The sequence below is a fragment of the Mus musculus genome, chromosome 1 (genome assembly GCF_000001635.26).
Source record: "Mus musculus strain C57BL/6J chromosome 1, GRCm38.p6 C57BL/6J".
In the NCBI taxonomy this organism is placed as follows: Eukaryota; Metazoa; Chordata; class Mammalia; order Rodentia; family Muridae; genus Mus; species Mus musculus.
In genome coordinates this window covers 134,870,794-134,896,922 of record NC_000067.6, presented here as the reverse complement: position 1 = coordinate 134,896,922, position 26,129 = coordinate 134,870,794, and the positions used below count along the sequence as shown (strand labels likewise).

The 26,129-nt window shown below is 42.4% G+C and overlaps 1 protein-coding gene across 8 annotated transcripts in view; it reads left to right on the top strand.

The window, feature by feature from the left end:
* Positions 1-26,129, top strand: part of Ppp1r12b (protein phosphatase 1, regulatory subunit 12B) — a 201,306-nt gene that overhangs the window by 59,041 nt on the left and 116,136 nt on the right. For 7 of the 8 annotated variants that reach the window (XM_017321279.2, XM_006529707.4, XM_017321277.2 and 4 more), the window contains 10 exons: positions 462-580; positions 3,414-3,573; positions 4,621-4,765; positions 6,093-6,167; positions 9,569-9,648; positions 10,361-10,500; positions 17,178-17,290; positions 20,758-20,958; positions 22,902-22,984; positions 23,991-24,116. In XM_017321279.2, the coding sequence (XP_017176768.1) occupies positions 544-580; positions 3,414-3,573; positions 4,621-4,765; positions 6,093-6,167; positions 9,569-9,648; positions 10,361-10,500; positions 17,178-17,290; positions 20,758-20,958; positions 22,902-22,984; positions 23,991-24,116 (1,160 nt within the window). In that variant the 5' untranslated portion in view covers positions 462-543. Of the gene's footprint in view, positions 1-461; positions 581-3,413; positions 3,574-4,620; positions 4,766-6,092; positions 6,168-9,568; positions 9,649-10,360; positions 10,501-17,177; positions 17,291-20,757; positions 20,959-22,901; positions 22,985-23,990; positions 24,117-24,612; positions 24,656-26,129 lie in introns of all 8 variants that reach the window. The other variant, XR_387177.4, reaches the window with a different exon arrangement.

The following is a 26,129-nucleotide window of genomic DNA, read 5'->3' as shown; positions in this document are numbered from 1 at the left end:
TCCTAGGAGTTTGCAGGCATGAGGACTACATGCCCGCCCTATTTTACCCCATAAAGCAAGGTCCCACTTTGTAGTATAGGCTAGTCTTAAACTCAGCACATAGGCCAGGCTGGCCTCAACCTTGAACTCCTCCTGCCTCTGCATTCCAAGTGCTCGGATTACAGCTGTGGGCAGCACACCCACCTTGCTCCCCATAGTATTTAGAAAGACTTAGTATTTCCAGAAATGCAAGAATTGATATGTAGGAAATCTTGACATTGCTCTTGTTGGGAAATGGAGAAACTTACGGTCCTAATTATCATAGGCTACTAGGGTGTGAAATTAATAATAAATGAAAAATGAAACATCTCATCTGCACCATATTTAAAACCCCAAATATGCCTTGCTGTACATTGAACTTAAGACACACAGTACAAAGTGATATCAAATTGACAGAGATAATATTGATTTTTGCCATGCAGGTATTTTATTAGCCATGGAGCCAGTGTGGGTATTGTGAACAGTGAAGGTGAAGTTCCTTCTGACCTTGCAGAGGAGCCAGCCATGAAAGACCTTCTTCTGGAACAAGTAAAGAAACAAGGTAACCTAGGAGCCTGAGCAGCCTGCAGAGGCTCTCCTCACAGTGCCCCTTCCAGACCGTGATCCCTCTTCCTTATCATGTGACAGGGCAGGATGACTTCTGTCCGCAGAGCATTAGTCGTCATTACCAGTGTCATGTTCATCTTAGTAACTCACACGCACAGGCCAGATGCCCGGAGGATGACCAGGCTTTCCTTGTCTTTGCTGTTCTGAGCTTGTGTATCCATCCTGTAGCTAGGGTTGGCCTGAGGAGGATCGTGGACTGTTCCATGGACTGTTCTTTCTGAGTGTGTACCTTGTATTATCTCTGTTGCACAGGATAGCTTGAAGAAAGGCTGGGGGACACAGTATGGCCAAATCCACACTCTGACTTTGGGTCATATTCTTTTCCCCGGGAACCTGCAGGTGGTGCTGTGAACTATTTATTAAGACCTCTGAAGGCTGGGCAGTGTTGGCACACGCCTTTAATCCCAGCACTTGGGAGGCAGAGGCAGGCAGATTTCTGAGTTCAAGGACAGCCTGGTCTACAGAGTAAGTTCTAGGACAGCCAGGGCTAAACAGAGAAACCCTGTCTCGAGAAACCCTGTCTGGAAAAAACAAAACAAAACAAACAACAAAAAAACCAAAACCAACCAAACAAACAAACAAAAAAGGACCTCTGAAAGGGTCTTTAGTCAGAGTCACTGTGGAAACTATTCTGATAGTTTCTTTTGTTTGTTTGAGTTTTTAAGAGATAGGGTTTTCATAGCCCCATGTGCCCTAGAGCTCACCCTGTAGCTGGGGTTCTCCTCAGACTTGCAGCAATCCTCCTGCCTCTGCTTCCCTTTGTTGAGATTACAGGTGTGAGTCACCATACCTGGTTCTAGAAGTTTCTTGAGGTAAGAAACCTAACCAAGAAGAATATATTCTGAAATTGTGTGTTCCTATTTTGTAGTTTTAGGGTGGGCCTCTCCTATCACACACCTAAAGTCATTTTGTTTCCATTTTATCCACTGGCTTGTCCAGGAAGTCCATGGACAGCTGCCTCGAATCTTCTTTCTCCATGCCAGTATTTCAGACATGCTACACCACACCTAGGTTAGACTTTGAAGTCTTTCAATTTAAAATTATTGAATACATGTGGACAGCAGGTCTTAGAATTCTGATAAAATTGTCATGAAACTCTGGATGGGATCTGTAATGACTGGAGACAGGGAAGGTTCTTCTAAGCCCCCAGAGTTATTTCCAAAGCTTTAGTGGCCTTTCCTGGTGCTGTCCTGTGGAACATGGGCTTGTTTATTGGTCCAGGCTGCTCTGATGCTGCATCAGCAGAACTGAGTAGTGCTGGCAGACTGGAGGGCTGGTAAATCTGAGGGTGACATTAAGTGTCTACCCTTTATAGAACGTATGCTGTGCTTGCCCTAAGTGGCGGATACTCTAGGTTGTGCCGTTACTGAGGTCCAGGTTTGGCTTTGTGCTTTACTGAATTAAAAGTTTTCTAGGCTCAGTTTATCCTCCCACCCCACTCATTAGCTCCTAAAATGTATTGTTGTTATTGTTTTTTAAAGATTTAATTATTTTATAAATATGTATATTTTGTCTAACTGTACATCTGCACATCAGAAGAGGGCATCAGATCCCATAGGACTACAGTTGTGAGCTGCTATGTGGGTGCTGGGAATTGAACTCAGGACCTTTGGAAGAGCAGCCAGTGTTCTTAACTGCTGAGCCATCTCTCCAACTCCCATTCATCTCCTAAAATGTTTTATAGTTTACAACTTTAAAAATAAGTTTAGTTTGAAAACCAACTTTTTTATTTTGAATTCTGACTCTTCCTTGAATGCTTTGTTGAAACAAGCATTCATATGTGTGTTTCACTTCACAGCACTGGTAACCCCTACTGTGTCTAAGTGGGCGTCCTCTCCACCCTATGCATTTCCCATACTAGATAGGCAACTCTTCAGCAGCCCACACTGGCTTATTAAGAGCTTATTTAAGACTAACAGCACTGATAAAGTCTGCTTATGAGTATGAAACCTTTTGAATGGGTGTGTTTGTGTTCAGAACATTTCATTATTTTGTATAATAAAGAATGTCCTTTCTTAAAGTCCTTCTTTACTGGCGTAGCTTTTGGAGAGTTGATGACTAAAGGGATATAGCCATATGATTGTAAGGGAAACAAAGTCTACATTGCCTTAAAAGTAGACTATAGCGTTGGCCTCAGATCACTTTCTAATCACCAGATTGCTCCTTGGGCTTCAGGTAAGCATATATGAGTGCATATGGAAATGGGCTTCAGAAGGAGTTCACGTGTCTACAGTGCGTCCTACCTGAAATGAAGACTTTGATAGTATTCTTGTAGCGTAACGAGTGGAAAAGAGACGTGCCAAGAGCATCCAGGAGTTCTAATGGCAGCTCTGCCACTGATGTGTTTGGGGCCATATGCAAAGCATCCTGTGTTGAGTTCCTCATATGGCAAGTGGGCCTTATAGTTACCCCACCAGAGTGCTGGGAAACTAAGATCATATAACGTGTTAAAGGACTTTAGCATTTATAACTTCTTGTAAATATTGCAAAGTAAAAATAGTATCTCCTCTGGTTTTTATGTTCTGTTGTAAAGCATTAGGTGTGTGCTCCTCATGAGTGTGCATCACATAGTGTTTTATTTAGCCTGGCTTATTTAGCCTTGGCAATTTTGTAATATGAATGGCATTGCCTCAGATTTGATGAATTACCAGCTTGATGAGGGAACTGTTCTTTGTGGTAATATTTGTATGTTATTAACCTGATGAAATATCTTGTCAGACTTGGGCAGAACTTTAGTAACGCTGCTTTCTGGGGTCTGCCTTCTGCAGGCGTTGATCTAGAGCAGTCAAGGAAGGAGGAAGAACAGCAGATGTTGCAGGATGCCCGCCAGTGGCTCAACAGCGGAAGAATAGAAGATGTGAGGCAGGCTCGCTCAGGGGCCACTGCCCTGCATGTAGCTGCTGCCAAGGGTTACTCTGAAGTCCTCAGGTATGGAGCTGGGTACTGGGAGAAGGTGATGTGAGTTTTAGAAGCAGGAACTTTTAGCCATGATGTATTTTCTTGTTGTCAGTTTCCTCTTGGTTTGCTGGTGTTCCTTCATAGGTGGTCTTCCGGAAGGGAGCTATTACTGTTGCTCTTCCTCATATGTGTGATGTTAGGTAGACTTGAGGCACAGAGACACAGGAAGACCCTGTTCAGCTCTGTGACTTGTCATTGGTTCTCCTGAAACCTCCTCCTCTATGACTGTACAGACTTATGACCCTTCTGGTTTTATGATTTGGACAATTTCTGGGCTCATTAGGTGAATTATAGATCTTGAGTATGCAATATCCAGCTTTCGTAAGAGAATTAGAGTGGTACATGCCTGCATACATGCACTCGTGCTTGTGTGTGTGTGTGTGTGTGTGTGTGTGTGTGTGTAGATGGCTCCTTGGGTAAAAGCATCTGCTGCTGAACCTGATGATGTGAATTCAATCCCCTACATGGTAGAAAGAGAGGCTGAATCCTCCAAGTTGTCCTCCTACCTCCACTTGTGTCCTGTGGCACGTATGTACCCACCACCCACCCACCCCTGCCGCACACAAACACACACACACACACATGCACACACGCACACACACACACACACACACACACACTCAAGCATACCAAAGAAATCAACTTAAAATGTAATTGAAAAAAGCAAGAAAAGAGAATTTGACTCTACTATTTTTCTTTTCTTATATTCATGCCTTATCTGACTATCTGACTCTTGGTGTTTAGTGTTGACAAGATTTCCAAAATACATGTTTGTGTCAAGTTGAGAAAGACTAACCAGCACAGTGTAACATGGATATGTGTAGGGAATGCCATATGTATAACCTTACAGTTCAGTGAAGATTGTAAGCGATGCTCAAAGTAGTAATATGCATTATAGATTATCCCTTAGAAGGCAGAAGAAATCACAGGGTGTTTGAGGTATTAGTGGAGTGATAGGTTGTTTGTTGGAAAACTTTAAAATCAGGCCATAAGTGTCCCTTTTGCGTTTTCTTCTAGGCTTCTCATTCAGGCTGGCTATGAACTCAATGTTCAGGATCATGACGGCTGGACTCCTCTTCATGCAGCTGCACACTGGGGAGTAAAAGAGGCTTGCTCCATCCTGGCAGAAGCACTCTGTGACATGGATATCCGGAACAAACTGGTTAGTGAGCCTGAACCTCTAAAAGGGCAATGAGATCAGGTGGCTGGGTGCCTAGCACAGGCTTGAAGGCTCTGGTCAGTGTCCAGGACTGCGCTGGGGCTGTGATGTCCTCCAGCTCCTTGCTCCACGGCTTATTCTCTCTGTAAAAGTACTGAAGCCAAATAAACACAACCCAGTCATCTGTGTCTACTTGTGCTCAAGCCCCTAAAGAAACAGGAAGTGAAGAAAGGTAATTGCTCTTGATGACAAATGAACTTGGAGAGACCTAAGGTCCCTGTCTATGGTGAGATATGAAATATTTTACTATGTTTCAACTCTGGGTCTTTTAACTGCTAAGTTCTTGGCATATGGACTCCTCTAAGAACAATCTGTAATGGCAATGATTGCTCCATTTTAACTATAAGCAGTCCTATCAGCCTCACTTCAAACAATGTAGAACCCTGAGATTCTTATCCCCGCGTCTCTTGATTTTCTAGACTCCAGACACATGGTCCTGTCTTTCTTACATAACTCCCGAATCCTGGTCTCATTCTTAGACTATACAGAGTATGTGATTGTTCCTGTGTTTTCTAGAAGTAACCTGCCTGGCTTCCCTCCTCCTCCTCAAAGGGAGATCATTCCTGTTAGTCCTCAGCGTGAGTGTGACCCAAGGGCATTTACTGAATGTATCCTCACAGTAATACTTTAGAACAGGTGTACATGGAGATTCCACTGGACTGTTTGTCAAGAGGCCATAAGCATTAGAACTGGTGTAGTGATTTTCTCACTGTTTCACATGTTTGAAGGACTTGCTGTTTCTTAAAGCATCTTCTCTGTGACTCATAAAGGCAGCTCAGTGTAGAGTATCAGGAGGCAGCTATAGGCTGGGCATCTCCAACCCAAGTCTGAAATCTGAAATATTCATAGCTCAGTATTTATGAACACTGAATATGATGCCCCAAGTAGAAAATTCCAGGCCATGAAAACACAAAATTATTTAAAATACGGTAAGAAATCATCATTGGGCTCTATTTGTACAATATATGTGAAAAAAGTAAATTTTATGTTTACACTTAGTCTCAAGATTACTATGTATATATATCTCTGTGTGTGTGTGTGTGGTGTGTGTGTGTGTGTGTGTGTGTGTGTGTGTGTGTGTGTGTGTGTGTGTGTGCATATATTCTAAAATCAAAGCACTTCTTTCTGGTCCTAAGCATTTCAGATAAAGGAGATTCAGCTTATATTGCAGGAATAAAAGTCAGTAAGTAAACAGAGAATAGACCCTGAAAAAGTCACATGACTGCCGCTTCTGTTTTCTATCTGTCATGGTGCCCCTGTGTTCTGCTAGGGCCAGACGCCATTTGATGTGGCTGATGAAGGTCTCGTGGAGCACTTGGAGATGCTTCAGAAGAAGCAAGATGTGGTAAGTCTGGACGATGCTTTCAGAGTTTCCTGGAAGTTAGCAGTGACTGGGGGTCTCGGCCCCCTGCTTCAGCGTCATTTGTTCAGGGTTGAGCTGGATGTATCTACATTTCACAGATGTCGTTCCCTTCAGGAACTATAAACGGCATGTTTGAAAAACCATATTGTAAAAGGCTATATAAAAAAGTCTTTAGGCAGTTACAGTCCATTACAGAGAGGACCGACCTTCCTTCCTTCCTTCCTTCCTTCCTTCCTTCCTTCCTTCCTTCCTTCCTTCCTTCCTTCCTTCCTTCCTTCCTTCCTTCCTTTCTCTCTCTCTCTCTCTCTCTCTCTCTCTCTCTCTCTCTCTCTCTCTCTCTCTCTCTCTCTCTCTCTTTCTTTCTTTCTTTCTTTCTTTCTTTCTTTCTTTCTTTCTTTCTTTCTTTCTTTCCAAGGTTTCTCTGTGTAATAGCCATGGCTGTCCTGGAGCTCACTCTGTAGACCAGGCTGGCCTTGAACTCAGAGATCCACCTGCCTCTGCCTTCAAGTGCTGGGATTAAAGGTATGCATCACCAAAGCCCCACTGTATGTCTTTCTTAAGGTAATACTGCAAATCTGTCACATGGTGTTGGGCAGTACTTGGTTAGTAGTGGTTCATACATACGTCAGATTGAGAAAACATCCAGAATTTAGTCCTCTTCTCTTTCCTCCTTACTTTAAAACCTTAATTGCTTTTCTCTGCCTTTCTGCCTGGTACTCTGCAGAAGAGCTACATATGTGAATGGAAATCTAACAGGTGCACAGGTAAAGAGTTGACCCACTCACATTTTCTGCCAGTAATTGGACAGGGGAATAAAATTAGTGTAGGCAAGAAAAAAACCAACAACACTGGTTTCCCTTTTCTCCGCATTCGCATGTAGGCGTGGGAACTGACATTTAGGATGACTGTAGGAAATAGCGTGGGTTTCGATTCAGAACTATGTGCCTGGTGAGACACAGATCAAGGTCTCTAATGAGGGGTGTTTGTATCATGACTGACTGTTGAAGCAGTGATTCTTGTTATTTTAGGCTCAGTTAGAAAGCTGTATGCATGAACTTCAGATGAACAATGTGCGGTTCCTGTTTTCTCTGCTCAGTATTCAGGATCACTTGCATGGTAGCACAATACAAAGGCAGTGTTAACACCACTGTTAGCAGCATCAGCTTTCCTTAGGTTAGCGCCCCACTTTGCACAGTTAAGTTTTTGTGTTTTTGTAAAATCTTATTATCTGAAGTCATTTTTAGACTCACATAAAAATTGCAAACATACATGCCCTTTAACTAACATAATTGGGTTTTAGACATAAATGATATCTCCCCTCAACCATTGATTTCATTCCTTAGCCCAGGCTAGTCTGAATTTACAGTCTTTCTGCCTGAGCCTTCCTAGTAGCCAGTGTGATGGCCTGCACACCCAGGCCCAGCTTCCCCACAAACCTTGCTATTCTAAAGGGGACAGTGTTTGTCTCTGTGTTCTACATACTTTAGGATATGTTACATGTAGTTCTATGCCACTGCCTTGTGCTCCTGGGTTGGCTGCTCTACCAGCTTCCTCCCGGCTTCCCATTTGCTCTACTCACCTTTAGCTCTGGGAGATGACCGTACTACGAGTCCTCACCCAGCTTCCCTGAACCCATGGATAACACACACACACACCCCACACACATACACCCCCCCACACACACACCACACACATACACCACACAAACACACCCCACACATACACACACACACACACACACACACACATCCCCCCCCACACACACACAGTGTGTTACTTTACACCTTGCCTTCTAGGCACAATTGCTGGGTGTTACTGTCTTCCGCCTGAAAAAGTGTGTCCTTACCAATTTATTGTCTCTGTCTCTCCACTTGCCCTAAACTTAAGTGGCTAGTCCCACCTAGTCCCTGCCAAACATCCTTTGCCACCCCCTGCCCTATAATGGAGACCCCAGGCCCCATGCTGTGTTCTTCTTCCTCCAAAGCATGACAGAAAGACTCTGTCTCCTTCCTTGCATCTGCCTTTTCTTCCTGGGACCCCTTAAAGTCCTGTGTGTACCTTCTGCCCAGCAATTGGCTCCTGGCTTTCTTTCTTTCTTTTTTTAATCTTTAAAATACTTCAAATTTTTATTAAATATTTTATTCAGTTTTAAGATCACAGTTAAAGTACTTTAGCATGTTATACACATGACTTACATGTGCAGTTTTTAGAAACATCAAATTAGGTATAAGATTTTGAAGAAATTATATAAATGTGTGTATTGACTTTACTATACATACATCTAAGATAGCAATAATTCTGTTAATCATTTATTACATGGCATGTTTACACTAACTCTAAAGAGAACCAAGCCAATTTCCAAAGCAAAATAAAATAAAATAAGCTATTCAGTCATGCTGAAATTGTCAACAGACTTAAGACCTGGGGTCAAATGAAGCTGTGGTTAATTTATGACATGTATGTAATCAGTTCAGACCTACGCGAACCAGTTCATAACCTGGTGTGTGGAACCTCAGGAGGCTTCATCAACCTTTTGACAAATTCCTGAGAGTCAGAGGCTTGTTAGTGGGCTCCTGGCTTTCTTTACTGACAAATCAAGAACCAATTGGGGAACAAGACCTTAGCATCAGAACCGCCCCCTTCAGACATTAGTATATTTTGTCTAGAGTATACAACTAAGTACCAGACCATCTTTCCCTAAGGGCTTAGTTCCATATGGTGGCTATGATTTCTTTTTTTTCTCTTCTTTTCTTTTCTTTTCTTTTCTCTTCTTTTCTTTTCTTTTCTTTTCTTTTCTTTTCTTTTCTTTTCTTTTCTTTTCTTCTTTTCTTTTCTTTTCTTTCTTTCTTTTTTTTTTTTGGCTTTTCGAGACAGGGTTTCTCTGTGTAGCCCTGGCTGTCCTGGAACTCACTTTGTAGACCAGGCAGGCTGGCCTTGAACACAGAAATCCGCCTGCCTCTGCCTCCCAAGTGCTGGGATTAAAGGTGTGCGCTACCATGCCCGGTTAACAGTCTGTGATTTCTTTAGAATGATTGCTAAATTACTGTGCTATATGAATCATAAAGCATTCTTCCCAGGTTGCTTATGGCTCTTTACCCTCATACACTGGGCTTTTTTTCTTTGTATTAAGGTTTGGTTTGGGATTTTGAAAGAATAATTTTCTTGAATCTCCAGTGGCATAGTTTCCTCTTCTACTTTAGACAAGAATTTTCTTCTGTTACTTTTTTTTTTTTATTATTCCCTTTTCCCTCTTTGGTTTATGTCTTATTTTTCATTTTTTGTTTTTTTCAGAATGATAGTACCTGTTTGAGACTTCTCAATACTACTGATTTTTCACAAATTGTCAACTTTTCCCCCTTTCTCTCTACTTTCTCAATTTCCAGCTTCGAAGTGAAAAGGAGACACGGAATAAGCTCATCGAGTCAGACCTGAATAGCAAGTTTCAGAGTGGACTCTTTAAGAAGTAAGATACAAGCTTACTTGCATGCAAGGAATGAGATGCACTTGATGCTGTTTGTGTGTGTGTGTGTGTGTGTGTGTGTGTGCGCGCGCGCCTGCACATGTTGAGAATTTTTATATTAAAATGATTCTGTGTTTCATTTCAGTCAAATGATCTTCAAAGTATGGGAATGTTTGTGGACGGGGGAGGTGGCACTGAGCTGGGACCCTGAGGATGAATGAATATGCCTTACACTGAGAGATTGTACTGGCAACAGTATCTCTTCTAGCCTTGCCCAGGGGTTCTTAGTCCTGCCTGCTTCCCTGATTATACAGGGTTTCCTCAGCTCAGAATTTGTCTCATTGTTGACCATTATTTCAGTCCCTAGCAAGGTCTGTGGGATGGAATAGAACTCAGTGAAGGCTTGTGTAATGATTTTCAAAACATTTATCTGCCCTACTTCCATCTTCTCCTTGTCAGTCATGGTTCTCTTCTAACTCTGTGTTGAATAGACAGTCTCCTTGAGTCATGCTGTAAAGTCAGTAATAAGCCTTAGACTGTAGAAAAGCCAAGGTCCAAGAGAACAGCACACAGAGATAAGAAGGATCTTCCTATTTTTACTGTTGCTTCTACATACAGATTTATAGATTTGTTCCCTTTATTATATCTGGCTGTCAGCAAACTTAAATGGTTTGTATCATTTCTGAATTGCTTTCAAATTGCACTTTTAATTTAGCAAAGAGAAGATGCTTTATGAAGAAGAGATCCCGAAGTCCCAAGACACAGAGGAAGAAAACAAAGAGTCCAGCAGCTCCAGCTCAGAGGAGGAGGAAGGGGAAGATGAAGTTTCTGAATCAGAGACTGAGAAGGAGGCAGGTAAGTAAGGCAGAGGTCCTGCATGTGGCCTGCCTCTCAGGGTTCCAGAAAGAGCTTGAAGTAGTTTCTAAGAAATTGAATCGACGCTAATGACAATATGCTTATAAAAGCCTTGAGCTCAGTTAAAATATACCTGCCAGTTCTGACACAGCCATATGGTAAGGTACATGGAGAATTCTTGCATGAAGCAATCAGTTGTCCTGCCTTTAGATTGATAGATGCCAACAAGCCAGTATGCTGAGATACATGGGGCTAATAGGGCGTTAATATTTTCAATACACTGGTAAAAATTTGCATTTAGTTATTATGTGATTTTTGCTTCTCTAAACTGAATCTTAATTTTTTTATTTTGTAAAGCTTCTTCAGTTTCTGAGTGAGGGAATTAATGAAAGAACAAATCAGACTTACTTTTATTATTTTATTATTCTCATGAATAATATATGCATTTATCCTTCATGTCCATGGGAGGTTGTCTCAGGAGATAACCAACATCTTTGGATGTACAAGTCTCTCATTCGTATACATATGAATGTGTGTATATGTGCATATATGTATATGTGTGTGTATATACACACACATATGCACAGTGTTTATGTAGAACCTGTGTACTTCAAACTATCTTTCTGTTGCTTATTTATGTTACCTGGTACAATGTAAATAATTGCTATACTCTACTGCTTAGGAATGATGAAAATGTAAGAAAACAGATCTGAAAAAGAAAAAAGTCTAGGTCATGGTTTTTGCTTCCAGCCATTCTCAGTTTGTGGTAGGTTGAAGAGCTGAAGCTGTATCTCAGTTGTTCGACTTTGCTCGTAGTTCTCTCAATCTTGGGCAAACACTGCCCTTTTCATGTCTTAATCTGAAGCTCACCAAAATTAATAATCTGACTGTCACCAAAGAAAGAGTTTTAGAGTAGGCAGGCATCAGGTAAGTTTTCAGTAAAAGTGAATTGACTTTATATTCATGGAGCCTTAGGTTTCCATTTAAGTATTTTTTTATTTTTATGCCTATGGTGTTTTGCATGCATGTCTGTGCACCACATGCATGCAGTACCTGTAGAGCCAGAAGACAGTCTCAGATCTCTTGGAACTGGAGTTACAGATGGTTGTGAGTGCCATGTGGATGCTAGAAGTGGAACCCAGGTTTTCTGGAAGAGCAGTCAGTGCTGTTGACTGTTTATCCATTTCTATAGTTTCTTAAAATAAAAAAAATACAAAAACAAAATATATATATATATTAATTATTGATCATTTGTGGCTTGTTCTGGAAATGCTGGTATTACATCCACCAAAAGTTAGAAATGTGTGTTTTTTGTTATTTGTGTTATTTACTGAGGATTTTACGCCCTGTCTGGCATTCATATTTAGGCTTTCTCTGTGCTTCATCTTCTCGTTAGCCACTGTAGTAATAGGAAAATGGGAGGAAGCTACTCAGACTGATGCTTTTGCTTCCTGATTCACACTCCTGCCTCTGTCTTATTCCTAAATACCACCACCAAAAGCAAGCTGAGAAGGAGAAGGTTTATTTGACTACGCTTCTACATCCATATCCATCACAGAAGGAAGTCAGGGCAGGGGGTGGTGCCACTCCCAATGAGCTGGGCCCTCCCCATCAATCACTAATTACGACAATTCACAACAGGTTTGTACAGGAGGCTTGCCTATAGCCTCATCTTAGGGAAACATTTTCTCCCTTCCCCCTCTCCCTCCTCTCTCTCTCTCCCCCTCCCCCTCGTCCTCCCCCTCTCCCTCCTCCGCTTTCCCTCTCCCTGTCCCCTACTACCTCTCTTTCTTCTTCTTTCTTCTCCTCCTCTCCCTCCTTCTCCTTCTTCCTTCCTCCCCCTCCTTTTATTTTCTTCCTGAAACAGTGTTGCTCTGTGTAGCCCTGGCTGTCCTGGAGCTCACTTTGTAGACCAGGCTGGCCTTGAACTCACAGACATAGCCTTCATCTGCCTCCCAAGTGCTAGGATTAAAGGTATGTAATATACCACTGCCTGGCTGGGGACATTTTCTTAATTGAGGTTCTCTCATCTCAAACCTCTTAGTTTGTGTCAGGTTTACATAAAACTAGTATGCAGACCATGCCCATACTGCTATTGGAATAAACTATTGACAATACCCTCATGATTAAAGTACACTTCTGTTCAGATATCTTCTATGGCCAGCTCCCTCATTCTGTCTTTGTCTGCAGAGTAAGTTCTAACCCTGTAGCCTAGGCTTCAAGGCTTCCAATAGTCTGTCTCCAACAGACATTCCCAATGCTCTGAATAGGCAAGGGCATATTGTAGCTCAGCTGGATTGCTTGATTTTCTCAGGTATGACCTCAGCATTCCTGGCTATGAATGTTTATCTGTACCTTTGAATTCACTTCACACCATCATAAATACTTGCTTGGTGAATTCTTTTAGAAAGTGTAGGGTCTAGAAGATTGAAGTGTTTTTCTGGTACAGAAAGTTAAAACAACTGGAGCCTGTATTAACTATCCTCATTACAGTGGCAAGTACCTGAGAGGAACTCAGTAAGGGGAGGGAAGGTTTATTTTGGCTCATGGTTTCAAGGTTTCAGTCTACAATCAAGTGCCTCCGTGTTTCAGAACTGTGGTTAAAGAATATCATGGGATGGGATGGGTGTGGTCAACCAGAACTGCTCCTGGCATAACAGCCTGAAAGCAGAGAGAGACAGAAAAGGGTTAGAGACAATATACTCCCAGTGCCCTGCTCACATCCTATTATCTCTTGAGAGTGCCACCAAATTCTGAGTGTGTCAGTACATACCCATCGGTGAGGCAGAGGTCCCAGGGTCTGTTCTCCTTTTAGTGCGTGTGTGTATATATAGTAAGTGGGGACTGAGTCTCCAGCACCCACATCTACACCCAGGATGCTTGTTCTTGTCAACTCGATGGGGTCTAGGAGCACTTGGGAGGCAGATTTCTCAGGTTCACAGGTCGTGCCTGTGAAGGACTTTCTAGAGGAGGTTATAGTTGAGGTGGGAAGATGCACCCTAAGTTTGGGTGGCCCTGTTCCGTAGGTTGGGTTTCCTTCCTTCCATGATGGACTGTATATGCCTGAAGTGTAAGCCACAACACCACCTTCTTTAAGTTGCTTTGTCAGGCCTTTTGTTAGGAGACAAGTAAGTAATACAGATACTTTCTGTATTTTCCTACCCTGGGCTTTTTACTCCATTTCTCTGTAGCACGGTGCACTTAGTTTTGTTCTAGTACTTAACAGTTTTCCTGTGAATACTGCATTTGTTATTTTACTCCAGGTTTCAGCATATGACAACCATCTGTATTCATTAAGTGGTTTCGTTGACTATACCTAGTAGGGGAATGGAAAGCACTGTGTAATAAAATACAGGTCGTGTGAGAGAAGTTAATGCAGTCAGTGGTAGTGACTAGTAGGTAAGATTATGACTCATTCTGGGAATTATAGTACAACTTTATATCTGCATAGTGCTTTTTACTTTGCAATACACTTCAGCGATTTTATTTAATCCCCACAACCATACCTTGGGGCATATATCCTTAATACTCCTTTTTTAGAATGAGATATTGACATTGTACAGTGTTAGATGAAGTGGGTTTTAGAGCTAGCCAGTGGCACTGCTCACTGAGTGTGGAACTCCGCACAGCAGAAAGGGACAGTGGAAAGTCTGTATAAGAAGTGAAAGGTAAGACTGTAGAAAAGAGGGGCTGGAGAGATGGCTCAGCAGTTAAGAACACTTGCTGCTCTTGAAGAGGATCCAAATTCAGTCCCCAGCCTCCATGGCAGCAGCTCACAACTGTCTGTAACTCTGGTTTCAGAGAATTCTGTGGTCATCAGGTGGGCGTGTGATACACATGCATATGCAGGCCAAACACTTACACATAAAAAAGTAATAATAATTAAAAACAGTACAGAACTATGAGGCTCCCGAAGATTGTAGAAGAAAGAGAGATGGCATTCTGCGTTTAGAGATTGAGGTGATGTTAGTGAAGGAGACAAAGACGCATGACCAAGAGGACATGCATTTCTGCCTCAGAGAAGCCAGCAGCGATGAGCAGTAGTGAGACAGGAGCAGGCAGGGGTCATGCAGCAGTTAGGAAATCACTGGTTATCCTAGAGAGCAGTTCCAGTGGCCGGTGGGAGCAGAAGCCAAGCCGCTCCAGCAGGCTCCTCCGCTCATTTCTCAGTTCTTTGCTGGTGTCTCAGAGCTCAACTCAGATCAGCTTCTGTCACATTACCGTAGAGATTACATGTTCCCCCTCTGTTGATTTTAGTAGCTATTTGTTTGAAATTCTTTTATGTTAGTTTTCTCATGCTACTTAATATTCAAGCTATTCTTATGTTCTTTTCCTCACCCCTTCTGCTGTCCTGTGGATAAGCTTTGGATGGGTTTGAACATTCTTCTGTGTCCTCTCTATCTCCCTGAGTGCTGTACGCCTTCTCTGTGGAGGTGGGCCTTACACATTAGCCGGTGCACAGAGTGGGTTTTACCAAAGCCTTTCCTGAAGTAGCTTATCTCATGAGTGGATACTAAACAAATATATGTTGACTGCATTTCCTCCATTTTTTAAAGCTCCACGGATACAATTTCATAAAAATTATAGTTTTCATGTATCTTACACATTAATATTATTAATGTGAATGAGCATTTTAATTAGAAAATCTGTTTTCTCTCTTTCCTTTTTAGTCTGACTTAGATATTTTGTGTATTGATTCTCTATTGTTTCATAATAAGCCACCTAAAACTTAATAGTTTAAAACAGTAACTGCCGAGCTAGGATATGGCTCAGTTGGTAGAGTGATTGCCTAGCTTATTCACGGCCCTGGGTTAGATCCCCAACACTTCATAAAACCTGACCTGCTGACACACAGCTGTAATTCTAGCCTTTGGAAGGTACAAGTCGGAGGATCAGAAGTTCAAAGTCACCCTCAGCTACATAGCTGTTGTGATGTCACACTGAGCTACAAAAGACTGACTCAGTGAGGGACAGGGAGTTAAAAAAAAGAAAAACCCAAAGATTCTTTGTGAACTCCATTCTATGGCTTGGTAATTGGGGAAGGGACCAGCTGGATAGCTTGTCTCTTTCTTAAGGCAGTGGTATGCTTCTTCATGTTTGTGCCTTCAACTTGTAAAGGAAGTTGAAGTTGTAAAGTATAGAGGAAGAGTTGGTCTTAGATGACCTTGCTCATGTTTCTGTTGTTTGGCCTGTCCCTATTTCTTCACGTGGCAGCTAGATTCTGAAAATAGTTGTTTCAGAGGCTAATGTTTTAGAGGCCAGAGCAAGTCACCTGCCCAAGCCCAGACGTGGTGTGAAGAAAGCACTATCTGAGTCTACAGGTTCAGGGATTCGTGATGCATCGCAAGCCAGTACTGTAACAATCTATTTCATTTGGCTAATACACTAGATTTCTTGGAGCTTAGTACTGTAAAAATGCTGTGGTCATTATAATAACTACCAAACAATAGAACTAATAACATAAAGAAGCTTACAATAGCCAATGAGCTATGGAGTTTTAAAATGCTATTTTTAATCTTCATAAAAATTATCTTTAGGTAAAAATTAAAATCTCTGATTAATTAGTGAATAGAGCTTTAAATATGATATGTAACTTACTATCACACAGTTGGATGTAGCTTATAATTAACAGAGGATCCATGTATTTCTGTATCTGTTTTCAGAGTATAAATCCCTGAATCATAGCTGCTAGGTACAGGCACTGTGCTAGTTATTAATGCAGCCAGATTGATGACCTTGCAGGGCGGGGCCACTCCTGGTTATGTGAGTTCTATGACTAAAGTTCTGCAGCTTAATCTCTATTGTTTGAAATCCTTTCTACTGTTAGATTCTATTGCAGCCCTAAGAATTCTCACTACTCAAATTAGGCCAGTCAGTTACTAACCAGTGGATGTGTGACTGATCTCTGAGTCAGCATTCCCCATCTGTCCATCCATCCAACCATCCATCAGTCTGTCTGACAGCTTTCTCTGGAGCTTTTGTAGAGAGCCCCAGCTGATGGAGTAGCTTTCTTACTTTCTTCCTCAGAGGCTTTGCCCCTCTTTAAAATTTACAAGCCGGGGGTGGTGGCGCACGCCTTTAATTCCAGCACTTGGGAGGCAGAGGCAGGCGGATTTCTGAGTTAGAGGCCAGCCTGGTCTACAGAGTGAGTTCCAGGACAGCCAGGGCTATACAGAGAAACCCTGTCTCAAAAAAAACAAAAAAAAAATAAAACATAATAAAAATTTACAGCACCTGTTGATCTGAATCAATATATCATCTTGTGTTTGATTATAATGTGTCTTGTTTCTTTTTTATTGTAATTACCTAGAAAGCAAAGTCTAGCATGTGCATTTTCTGTGTGCGTTTCATGTGCATTTATTTCTCAGCCAAGTTCCCTACAAAACTGAACAGATTTTTTTATAACAATGAATTTTTACAATATAACTATACACATGCATTGATGTAGAGACAGTTTTTATTGGAAGTTTGAGCCTACCAATATAAGGATATCCTTCAATTTATTTTTTTCTACATGTAGTTGCTAGAATTTGTTCTACTATGAGACCAGACAGACCATGGTCCTAATAATCTGCTTTGATAATGGCAAAACTTTTTTCTTAGTAGAAAAAGATTTATACACACTAAGATAAGGTTTTCATCTTTATCCTTGTTGCATCTCTTGTCTTCAATAACAGATAAAAAGCCAGAAGCCACTGTCAACCATTCCAACTCTGAAATCAAGAGTCGGATCATGGAGCAGATCCCAGCCCCAGCTCAGAACACCTTCTCTGCCTCTTCAGCTAGGAGAGTGAGTACTTGGGAATTGATTTGAGGTTATATTTCACTGTATTACAGTATCGCACAAAGGCCTCAAAGACTCATTCTTGTAAAACAGTAGGAGTACATTCTTGTCTGTATTAGGCTCTTACACCAAATTACTATAAACTGTGACTTTAAAAATAGAAATTAGCTTCTTACAGTTCTGGAGGCTGGAGAGTTCCCAGAACAATGAGCTAGGCAGTCCAGTTCCTCACAAAGGCTATCTTCCTGTGTTGGTGATGCCGCCTTCTCCTGTAGCTTAACATGTAGAAAGAGCACCATTGTCGCCCTCTGAGAAGGGCCAGCTACCCTGTTGACTTCATTCTTTGTCACTTCCTCAGAGGCTCAGGCTGCAGATGCAGTCCTGATACCTAAGGCTTCAGTATGAATTTTAGAGGAAGAGACACAAAAATTCTGTCCATAACATTGCCCCTCACGTCCTTGAAAACCAGTACCTAACAATACCTTTACAAAGGTGTTTTAATAACAGGATGAAAATATCCTGAGACCAAAAAGATTCTGTGTTTTACCTGTTTTCTTCATATTGAAAACAAAGATAACTGTGTACAAAGTAGACTAGCTAGAAGACACGTGTGTGTCTGTATGTCTTAAGTTGGTATTGTTCTTTTATAAGAAGTAGGAAGTGCAGTCACACCTAGTAATGCCAGCATCTGAGGAGGCTGCACGGTGAGCAAGGACGGCACTCTACCTGAAGCCTAGCTAATGAGTCAATGATGCGTCTAAAAATAAAGGAGGCCTGGCATGCTTTGTTTCATTTCCACTAAGGAGATCAACAAAAACCTCTAAGGCCAGAGCATCCAAAACTGTTTTTATGGCAATTCCTTTTTCTACTTCTCATGAAAACTTTAGTCTTATGAGTAAGGTTGTTGCCCTGTGTGATGGGCAAGGGAGGGAGACGAAGGATCAACTTTATATGGCTTCTCAGAAGCTGTAGGCCTCTGGCAGAGAGGTCTGAGGTATTTGGAGCAGACAACTGGGAAGGAAATCTCTCTGGCCTTAGAGGTTTTTGTTGGTCTCCTTAGTGGAAATGAAACAAAGCATGCCAGGCCTCCTTTATTTTTAGACGCATCATTGACGCATTAGCTAGGCTTCAGGTAGAGTGCCGTCCTTGCTCACCGTGCAGCCTCCTCAGATGCTGGCATTACTAGGTGTGACTGCACTTCCTACTTCTTATAAAAGAACAATACCAACTTAAGACATACGGACACACATACTTCCTCTATTTTGCTAAAATATTATTACTGGGAAAGGAGGAAGGATTCCCAGTGGAGTCACAGTGGCTTGTACAAAGGAAGGGGCTCATAAGTGTGTATATCCAGATGACTGGAGGCAAGAGGAAATCTTAGTGGAAGGTGGATGGAGATGACTGGCTTATTTTAGTGCAAAGATGACCTGGGTTTGGAAGTAAGATCCAGGGTTTTTTTTTTTAATAAAGGTCCTAGACCCCAGGAAAGGGACTGTTTCCTGGCATATGAAGGACCAGTTATACCCTAAAGACCCTAATCTGGTTTCTGACTAATCCTAGCCTATGATGTTTCCCTGCTGTGTTTCTCTGTTTTTGCAGAATCGAGCCTTGTACGTATATACCTTGTATATACTAAGCAAGCACTCTACCACTGAACCATATTTGTAGCCTGTTTCCCTGCTTTATATAAAGACAATGGAAAATTGTTCATGCAGTGTTTTTTGTTGTTGTTTTGTTTTAGTGCTGACACTAGAATGTAGAATCTTGAACATGCTAGACAAGCATATCACCCCTGAGCTGTATCCCACTGGAAACTTTCTTTTCCTTTTCTGTGGTTTTGAGACAGGGTCTTCTATAGCCATAGGCCATGCTGGCCCAAGCTTATGTAGCTGAGCATGACCTCAATCTACCAACCTTTACCTTCTTCTTCTCTCTCTCTCTCTCTCTTTTTTTTTAATATTTTATTTCATGTGCACTGGTGTCAATTCCCCTGGGACTGGAGTTAGAGACGGCTGTGAGCTGCCATGTGGGTGCTGGGGATTGAACCTGGGTCCTCTGGAAGAGCAGCCAGGGCTCTTAACCACCATCTTTCCACCTCCCCAAACCTTTACGTTCTAAATGCTAAAATTATAGGCATGTGTCACCATGCCCAACTGACACTTCCTTTTTTGATATTAAAATTTATTATTAGTGAAATTGTGGTGGTGTGAGCTAGTGATCTCTTTGAAAGATACTCTTTCTAGGCAGAATAAGAAATATGGTGACCTTCTTACACCTGAAGATTTTATCTTTTAAAATTTCTTGTTCAATGAAATAATTGCTTCTTAATAGCAAATAGATTATTTTCTTAATATTGTAGTTAGAATTTTGTGACGTCACCATTAGTATTAACTTAATATTAACTCATCACTTGAGAGAACTTGGGACATTCAGCCCTAAATGGAATGTCTCCCTCAGACTCCTCCCCGCAGGGCTCAGGGGACCCTGTGGAAGAGGAGGCAGAGACATTGTAAGAGCCAGAGAGGGTGGAGGACACCAAGAAATCAAGGCTTTTTTAAATCAGCATGGTCGAAGCTCATATGAACTTACAGAGACTGAGGCAGCATGCACTGGTCTGAACCAGACTTTTCGTGTATATTATACCAGTGTAGTGTTTTTATGGGATTCCTAAGTGTGAGATCTGCTTCTTATACCTTATCCTTGGGTCTTTTTCTTCTGATTGTTTGTTTTGTCCAATTCCAATATGTTAGTTTTTGTTATTATATTATACTTCATGATTAGCACTTAGGAGCCTGACTTGTTTTGTTTTGTTTTTGTTTTGTTTTTTGTTTTTTACTATGAGAGATAAAAAGGGAGGGGATCCAGATGGGAGTGGGGTCAGGAGGAACTGCAAGGAGACAGAGGGAAACTATAATCATATTATATTGTGTGAGAAGAAGAAATATGTTTCAATAAGAGGAAATACTTAGTTCATCACATGAAAGAGCATGGCCTTCATATGTATTTATTCATTAGTTCATCCAGTTTCTCCAGACTGTGTCAGAGGGGAGAATTAAGCTCATTATCACAGTTTTACAGATGAGCACATTAAGACAGAGAGGAAAAGTAGCTTGTTTTCAGGGGCCGAGCACGTCAAGAGAAAATGAGTCCCCAGAGGAGAGTCTCCTGGTGCTCCGAGACAGTGCGGGATCACAAGGCCAGCAAAAGGGCTCCTTCCTTTCTCAGAGCAGGTCTGTGGGAAGAAGCACTAAGGTTTGGAGTCCATTGCTGGCTTCTGAAGAAAGAGCCCTTGGGAGCATCTAACATCTGCCAAGTGGAGTGGGCACAAGGACAGCAAGCCTGCCAGGGGTCTGTTCTAGTACAGCCCAGGCTGCTCCGTGAACTTGATCAAGTAGGGAAAGAGAAAGGAGGGTGGAGCAGACTGGCTCGATCACCAGAACTTTCTCCCCCATCTTTTTCTTCCCCCATAGCTGTCCAGTCTTTTCAACAAGGCAGAAGAGCCTAAAGATGAATCTCCCTCTTCCTGGAGACTGGGGCTCAGAAAAACTGGTAGCCACAATATGCTGAGTGAAGTGGCCAATTCCAGGGAGGCCCTTAGGGATCGAGGTTCTTCCATCTACCGGTCCTCCTCAAGCCCTCGGATCTCTGCTTTGCTGGATGACAAAGATAAGGTGCAGTGGGGGAGGGGAGGGCCGTGCAGGGGATGCCAAGGCAGTGTGCTGCCCTGGAAATTCAGTCATGACAACAAATGGAAATGTTTTTGCTAGTCCTCAAGTTTTGAAGTACAGACTGTGAAGATTTTTTTAAGTAGAGAACAAAAGTAATTCCTCATTACAAAAGGAGGTATTTTGGTATAATGTATTTGGTGTCTTTAAAAAAAGGGGTTGGTCTGGTCACTCTAATAGTTTCACCAAGCAGTTATTTAGTTGCTAGCCAAAATAGATAGCTTTCCTTTCGGCTTTTCTTATGTTCTTATGTCTTTTCTTATTTTCTTATGCCCGACCCCCCCCCCAGAACAAAACAATGACTGAGAAAAATTGTGCATGGCCCAAAAGGTTCTTCTGAATCAGTACCAGGGACACCTACTCTTTTGATGTTTCAAAGAAAAGTTGAGTTGAACTTTGAACTTTAATGCAGCTGGGCAAATCAGCACTTAGTAGCTTGTTGATTCTTTGTTAACAATTAAGACAGGTTGGCCTGGATCTTGCTATGTAGGATCAGCCTTCTACAAGCTGGAATTCCAGGTGTATACTACCATACCCTGCCTGGTAGAAAAATTTAACCTGTGATTTTTATTTATAAATATATGATTAGGCTGACCACAAACAGTTCACCATCATATTAATCAAAGAAGAATTTGGTTCTAGATTTTATTGGGCTTACTCAATGTTCTTGTCTTGTTATCATAGTTCTCTTACCGCCTTGCTTTTCTGGAACAACTTGGATGAGCTGCATGATATCTGTCTTATGTTTCCCCAAGGAAATTTCATTTCAAGGAAAAAATAGCTGGAGATGAAATGAGACCATTGCATGCAGGGCATTACACAGAGCTGCTGTGGCTCCTCAGACCCTCACTCCCCTCAGGGCTGGGCTGTGGCTCCTCAGACCCCTCACTCCCCTCAGGGCTAAGGCTCCTCAGACCCCCTCATTCCCCTCAGGGCTAAGGCTCCTCAGACCCCTCACTCCCCTCAGGGCTGTGGCTCCTCAGACCCCTTACTCCCCTCAGGGTTGTGGCTCCTCAGGCCCCTCACTCCACTCAGGGCTGTGGCTCCTCAGACCCCTCACTCCCCTCAGGGCTGTGGCTCCTCAGACCCCTCACTCCCCTCAGGGCTAAGACTCCTCAGACCCCTCACTCCCCTCAGGGTTGTGGCTCCTCAGGCCCCTCACTCCACTCAGGGCTGTGGCTCCTCAGACCCTCACTCCCCTCAGAGCTGTGGCTCCTCAGACCCCTCACTTCACTCAGGGCTGTGGCTCCTCAGACCCTCACTCCCCTCAGAGCTGTGGCTCCTCAGACCCCTCATTCCACTCAGGGCTGTGGCTCCTCAGACCCTCACTCCCCTCAGGGCTGTGGCTCCTCAGACCCTCACTCCCCTCAGGGCTCTGGCTCCTCAGACCCTCACTCTCCTCAGGGCTCTGGCTCCTCAGACCCTCACTCCCCTCAGGGCTCTGGCTCCTCAGACCCTCACTCCCTCAGGGCTGCCCTTTGTATAAGCTGTGCTGTTCTCTTCACTGAAATATTCTGACTTCCCTCTTGAGAGTTATTTCCCTTCGTATAGAATATTGCTGAAGGAAAGGTAGGAATAAAAAAGCTAACTTTTTTTTTAATACTACTTGAAATCAAATTAAAGATGAGTCGGATATGAGAATGTGTGACTATTCCCCTTTCCACTTTCTGTCCTCAAGTAGGGGCTTCTTGAGATTTAAGGTAAAGCCTCAGTGTTGTAGCCCTGTCTGGCTCTGAATGGAAATCTTTCTGCTTTTACTCTCGAGGTCTGGGATTGCAAGTATGCCACTATGCCTAGCAGGGTCCTGCTTTTTTTTTTTTTTTACCAGAGGTGTTTTATGCTGTGTCAGTATTGAACCTTTCTTGCATTTTACTTTTTTTATTTTATAGGAAAGAGAAAACAAAAGCTATTTCAGTATGCTAGTACCCCGGAGGCTCAGCAGCACAAGTGACATTGAAGAAAAGGAGAACAGGTAATCACAACACATGCCAGAGATGATTTCTTTCAGCCCTTGGGTCATGGCGAGCTGGCTATTATTCTTCTGCCTTTCCCACAGATGTCCTCAGGAGCTTATGGAGTGCTTGTCCTTCTGCTTGGAATACACACACACCAGTTCTTTACCCTTTAAATTATAACTCCAGCTACCGTCTGTCTGTAGGGCCCTGACCCTTCCAAGTGTGAGTTAGCTTTAATACCCAGCAGACTCTGTAAAAGCAGTCTGTCTGTTTTGTTTCCCAAGCCACCCAGCCATGCCTGGTGTACTGTATACCACACAGTAAGCACTGAATAGATTGTTTACTTGAAATGACCAGCTTCTAATTAATAAGGAAGTAAAGTTAATGCCTTCCTCATCAATTAGATGAGTAATGGAGATTTAAAAATACTGCTACATTTCAAGGCATACTCAAACTGGACCCTTTCTCCGAAGGCATGCAGCCCAACAATGCTGAATCAGAATCTGAATTTTAGCAGAATTTCTTAGGTGATTCAGTAAACATTAAAACCCATGAAGAATTGCTCCAGGCCTACAGACTCTGCAGCAAAGACCCCAAGTTCTTGATTGTGAGTGTAAAAACTATGACAGGCCCTTCAGACATCTTAGTACTGTAGTGCTAAGGAGGTACCAGCAGTCTCCCTATCTTTTTCCCTCTGTAGAAACCTCATTAGCTCCTTTGCAGCCTGCAACTGGACATCAGTGCAAGTGCTTTTTAAATGAGTGTCATGAGGGAGTCCTCATCACAAAGGAGTGAGGCTGTTTGGTGTGAAGTAGAATTTGGTTCCTAGTGGGATGAGATGGCTTTAATGTCGATAGAAGAAAGCCAACAGTAGTATAAGAAAAAAACAAACAAACCAGGATCACTTGAAAAATGTGCCTGTTTCTTTAGCGTGTTAGTTTTCCGTTTGGCTTTTCTTTCTTTATATAGTCCAGATTGGTGTGGGAATCACTATGTTGTTGGTGTTCTTTCTTGCCTCTACAGAGAGTCAGCTGTTAATCTAGTAAGGAGTGGCTCCCATACCAGGCAGCTGTGGAGGGATGAAGCAAAGGGAAGTGAAACCCCACAGACAATCGCTCCTTCCACTTACACGTCAACTTACTTGAAAAGGTACCAGCTGCAGATGGGTGGGAGGTGACTTCTTCACTCTGACCATGGGTATGGGTAATGCGTGCATGCTTTTATATCCAATTAGCACCATAAAAACGAATGGCTTTTAGGTTCCTTGGGATCAACATTTTCACTAATTTAAGATTAATTGTTCTTTTAATGAGTTAACATAAGCCCATTCCGATCCCCTCCACAGACCTGACTTTACACTCCATCCTTTCAGCCCTATTAAAACTGCAGTCTGAAGCAGCATCTGGTGACCTCTGGGGAAAGTGGGAGAGATGCGTTCTTGCCTAGTCCTGGCTTTCCCTTGTGTAAAACTAGAGTTGTTTCATCAGACTTTACAATTGAGGGTTGGGAGGGGGAGGGCATCACCGGGCGGTAAGGAGTGGGCAATGGGGACAGTTTTCTGTTGGATTTAAGACATTTCATATTGAGCCTGTTAATTTAGGGACTTGAGTTGTTTTTGTTTTTTTATGACTTTAATGGCCCTCAGATCCATCAAGATGTGAAACTCGCAAGTTTGGTGTGCAGAGAAGGTACACGGGTTTCTTTTGATCTCATCTGTACTATCTTTTCTGCAATTATTTCCTTTGCCACAAGCTAGCCAGCAAGCAAAGCACCTCTGCCAGAACCATTAAGCTACGAGAGACACTTAATACTATTTCAGTTTGAATTCTGCTGCTGATATAGAAGAATCTGTTTTTCATTGCTTACTTTGAATTCTTTCTTCACTTCCACTTAACCCTTCTAGCTGCAACCTCCTGCCTTCATCATTAGGCTTTCTAGATGGCCACCCTAGAAACAGGCTTTGCTGTGACTTAGACCATCAGATTAGCTGCTTGTGATCAAAACTATTTCTTCCTAAGAGGAAGACTCTAAACAAGTAGTTAATGTTGGAAAATGGGAACTAAGCTACAATGGGAACAGACATGGCTGCCTTCAGTTCTGCAGGTCCATCCTGAGAAAGATCTTTACTCTGAGAAGTATACAAGTACAGCTCATTGATCTCAATAGCATTGTATTTTATGTATTTATTTATATAGGCAGTGCCTCGTAATCTCAGCTGGCCTTTGAACTCACCCTATAGCTGAAATAACTGAAATTTTGATCTACCTGCCTCTACCTCCTCAGTGCTCAGATTACAGGCATTTGTCACCGCACATGCTTATGAGGCTGGAAATTGACCCCAGGGCTTCCTGCATGCTAGGCAAGCGTACTACCAACTGAGCTACATCCAAGCCCACTGACTATTACACAGACAAGTGGTTGGGATTTTATGAGGGGGTCACCTATTTCTCTTAAAAGGAAACACTTTGATTTACCAAGATGCATTATTATCTCTTACAGTCAAACCCAGTATCAAAGACAACTTTTCTAAGAGAATAATGTTCTAGATGCAGGAAAAAAGAAAACTTCAATTTAGTTTCTTAGTGTGGAGTTATTTGGGGGTGAGGTTGTTGATGTTCATGACCCAAATCTTCAGCGAATGGGTTTGAGTGGCTTTGGTTTGATGTTTGGGCAAAGTTATAGTGAACATAAGAAGAAAGGGCTAAAGATTGTACTTAATTACATGAGCACTTTTTGAGAAAAGATCTACAACTTGCTGAATACCTTAGATTTCTCGCGCTCATTTTCTGTGACCCTGCAGTGAGCTTCCCAAGAAGAAGGGATTGTGTCCCATCACCATTTTACACAGAAAGAGCAGGGAGGAGCCCCTCATCCCCTGCTGTGCCAAGCCTGGGTCTTCTTCACATCTTCTGCATCATATCTTATATTCAGACAGGAAGTAATCTCTTACAGTCCAGAGAAATACCTCTTTTCTAGTAAAGGTTTCAGAGTTTTATTACCAGCGCCCACCCCACCCCGACCCCCCACCAGGGTTTCAGTGCTGTTACAGTCAGAAAGCATCTTACAAACTCCTAATCAAATGTTTGCTGCCATTGAGACAGTCCTTAACTGTGTTTAGTTAAAAGCAAAGAAACAAAACCCCTTGCCTTTTTCTTTCTGCCT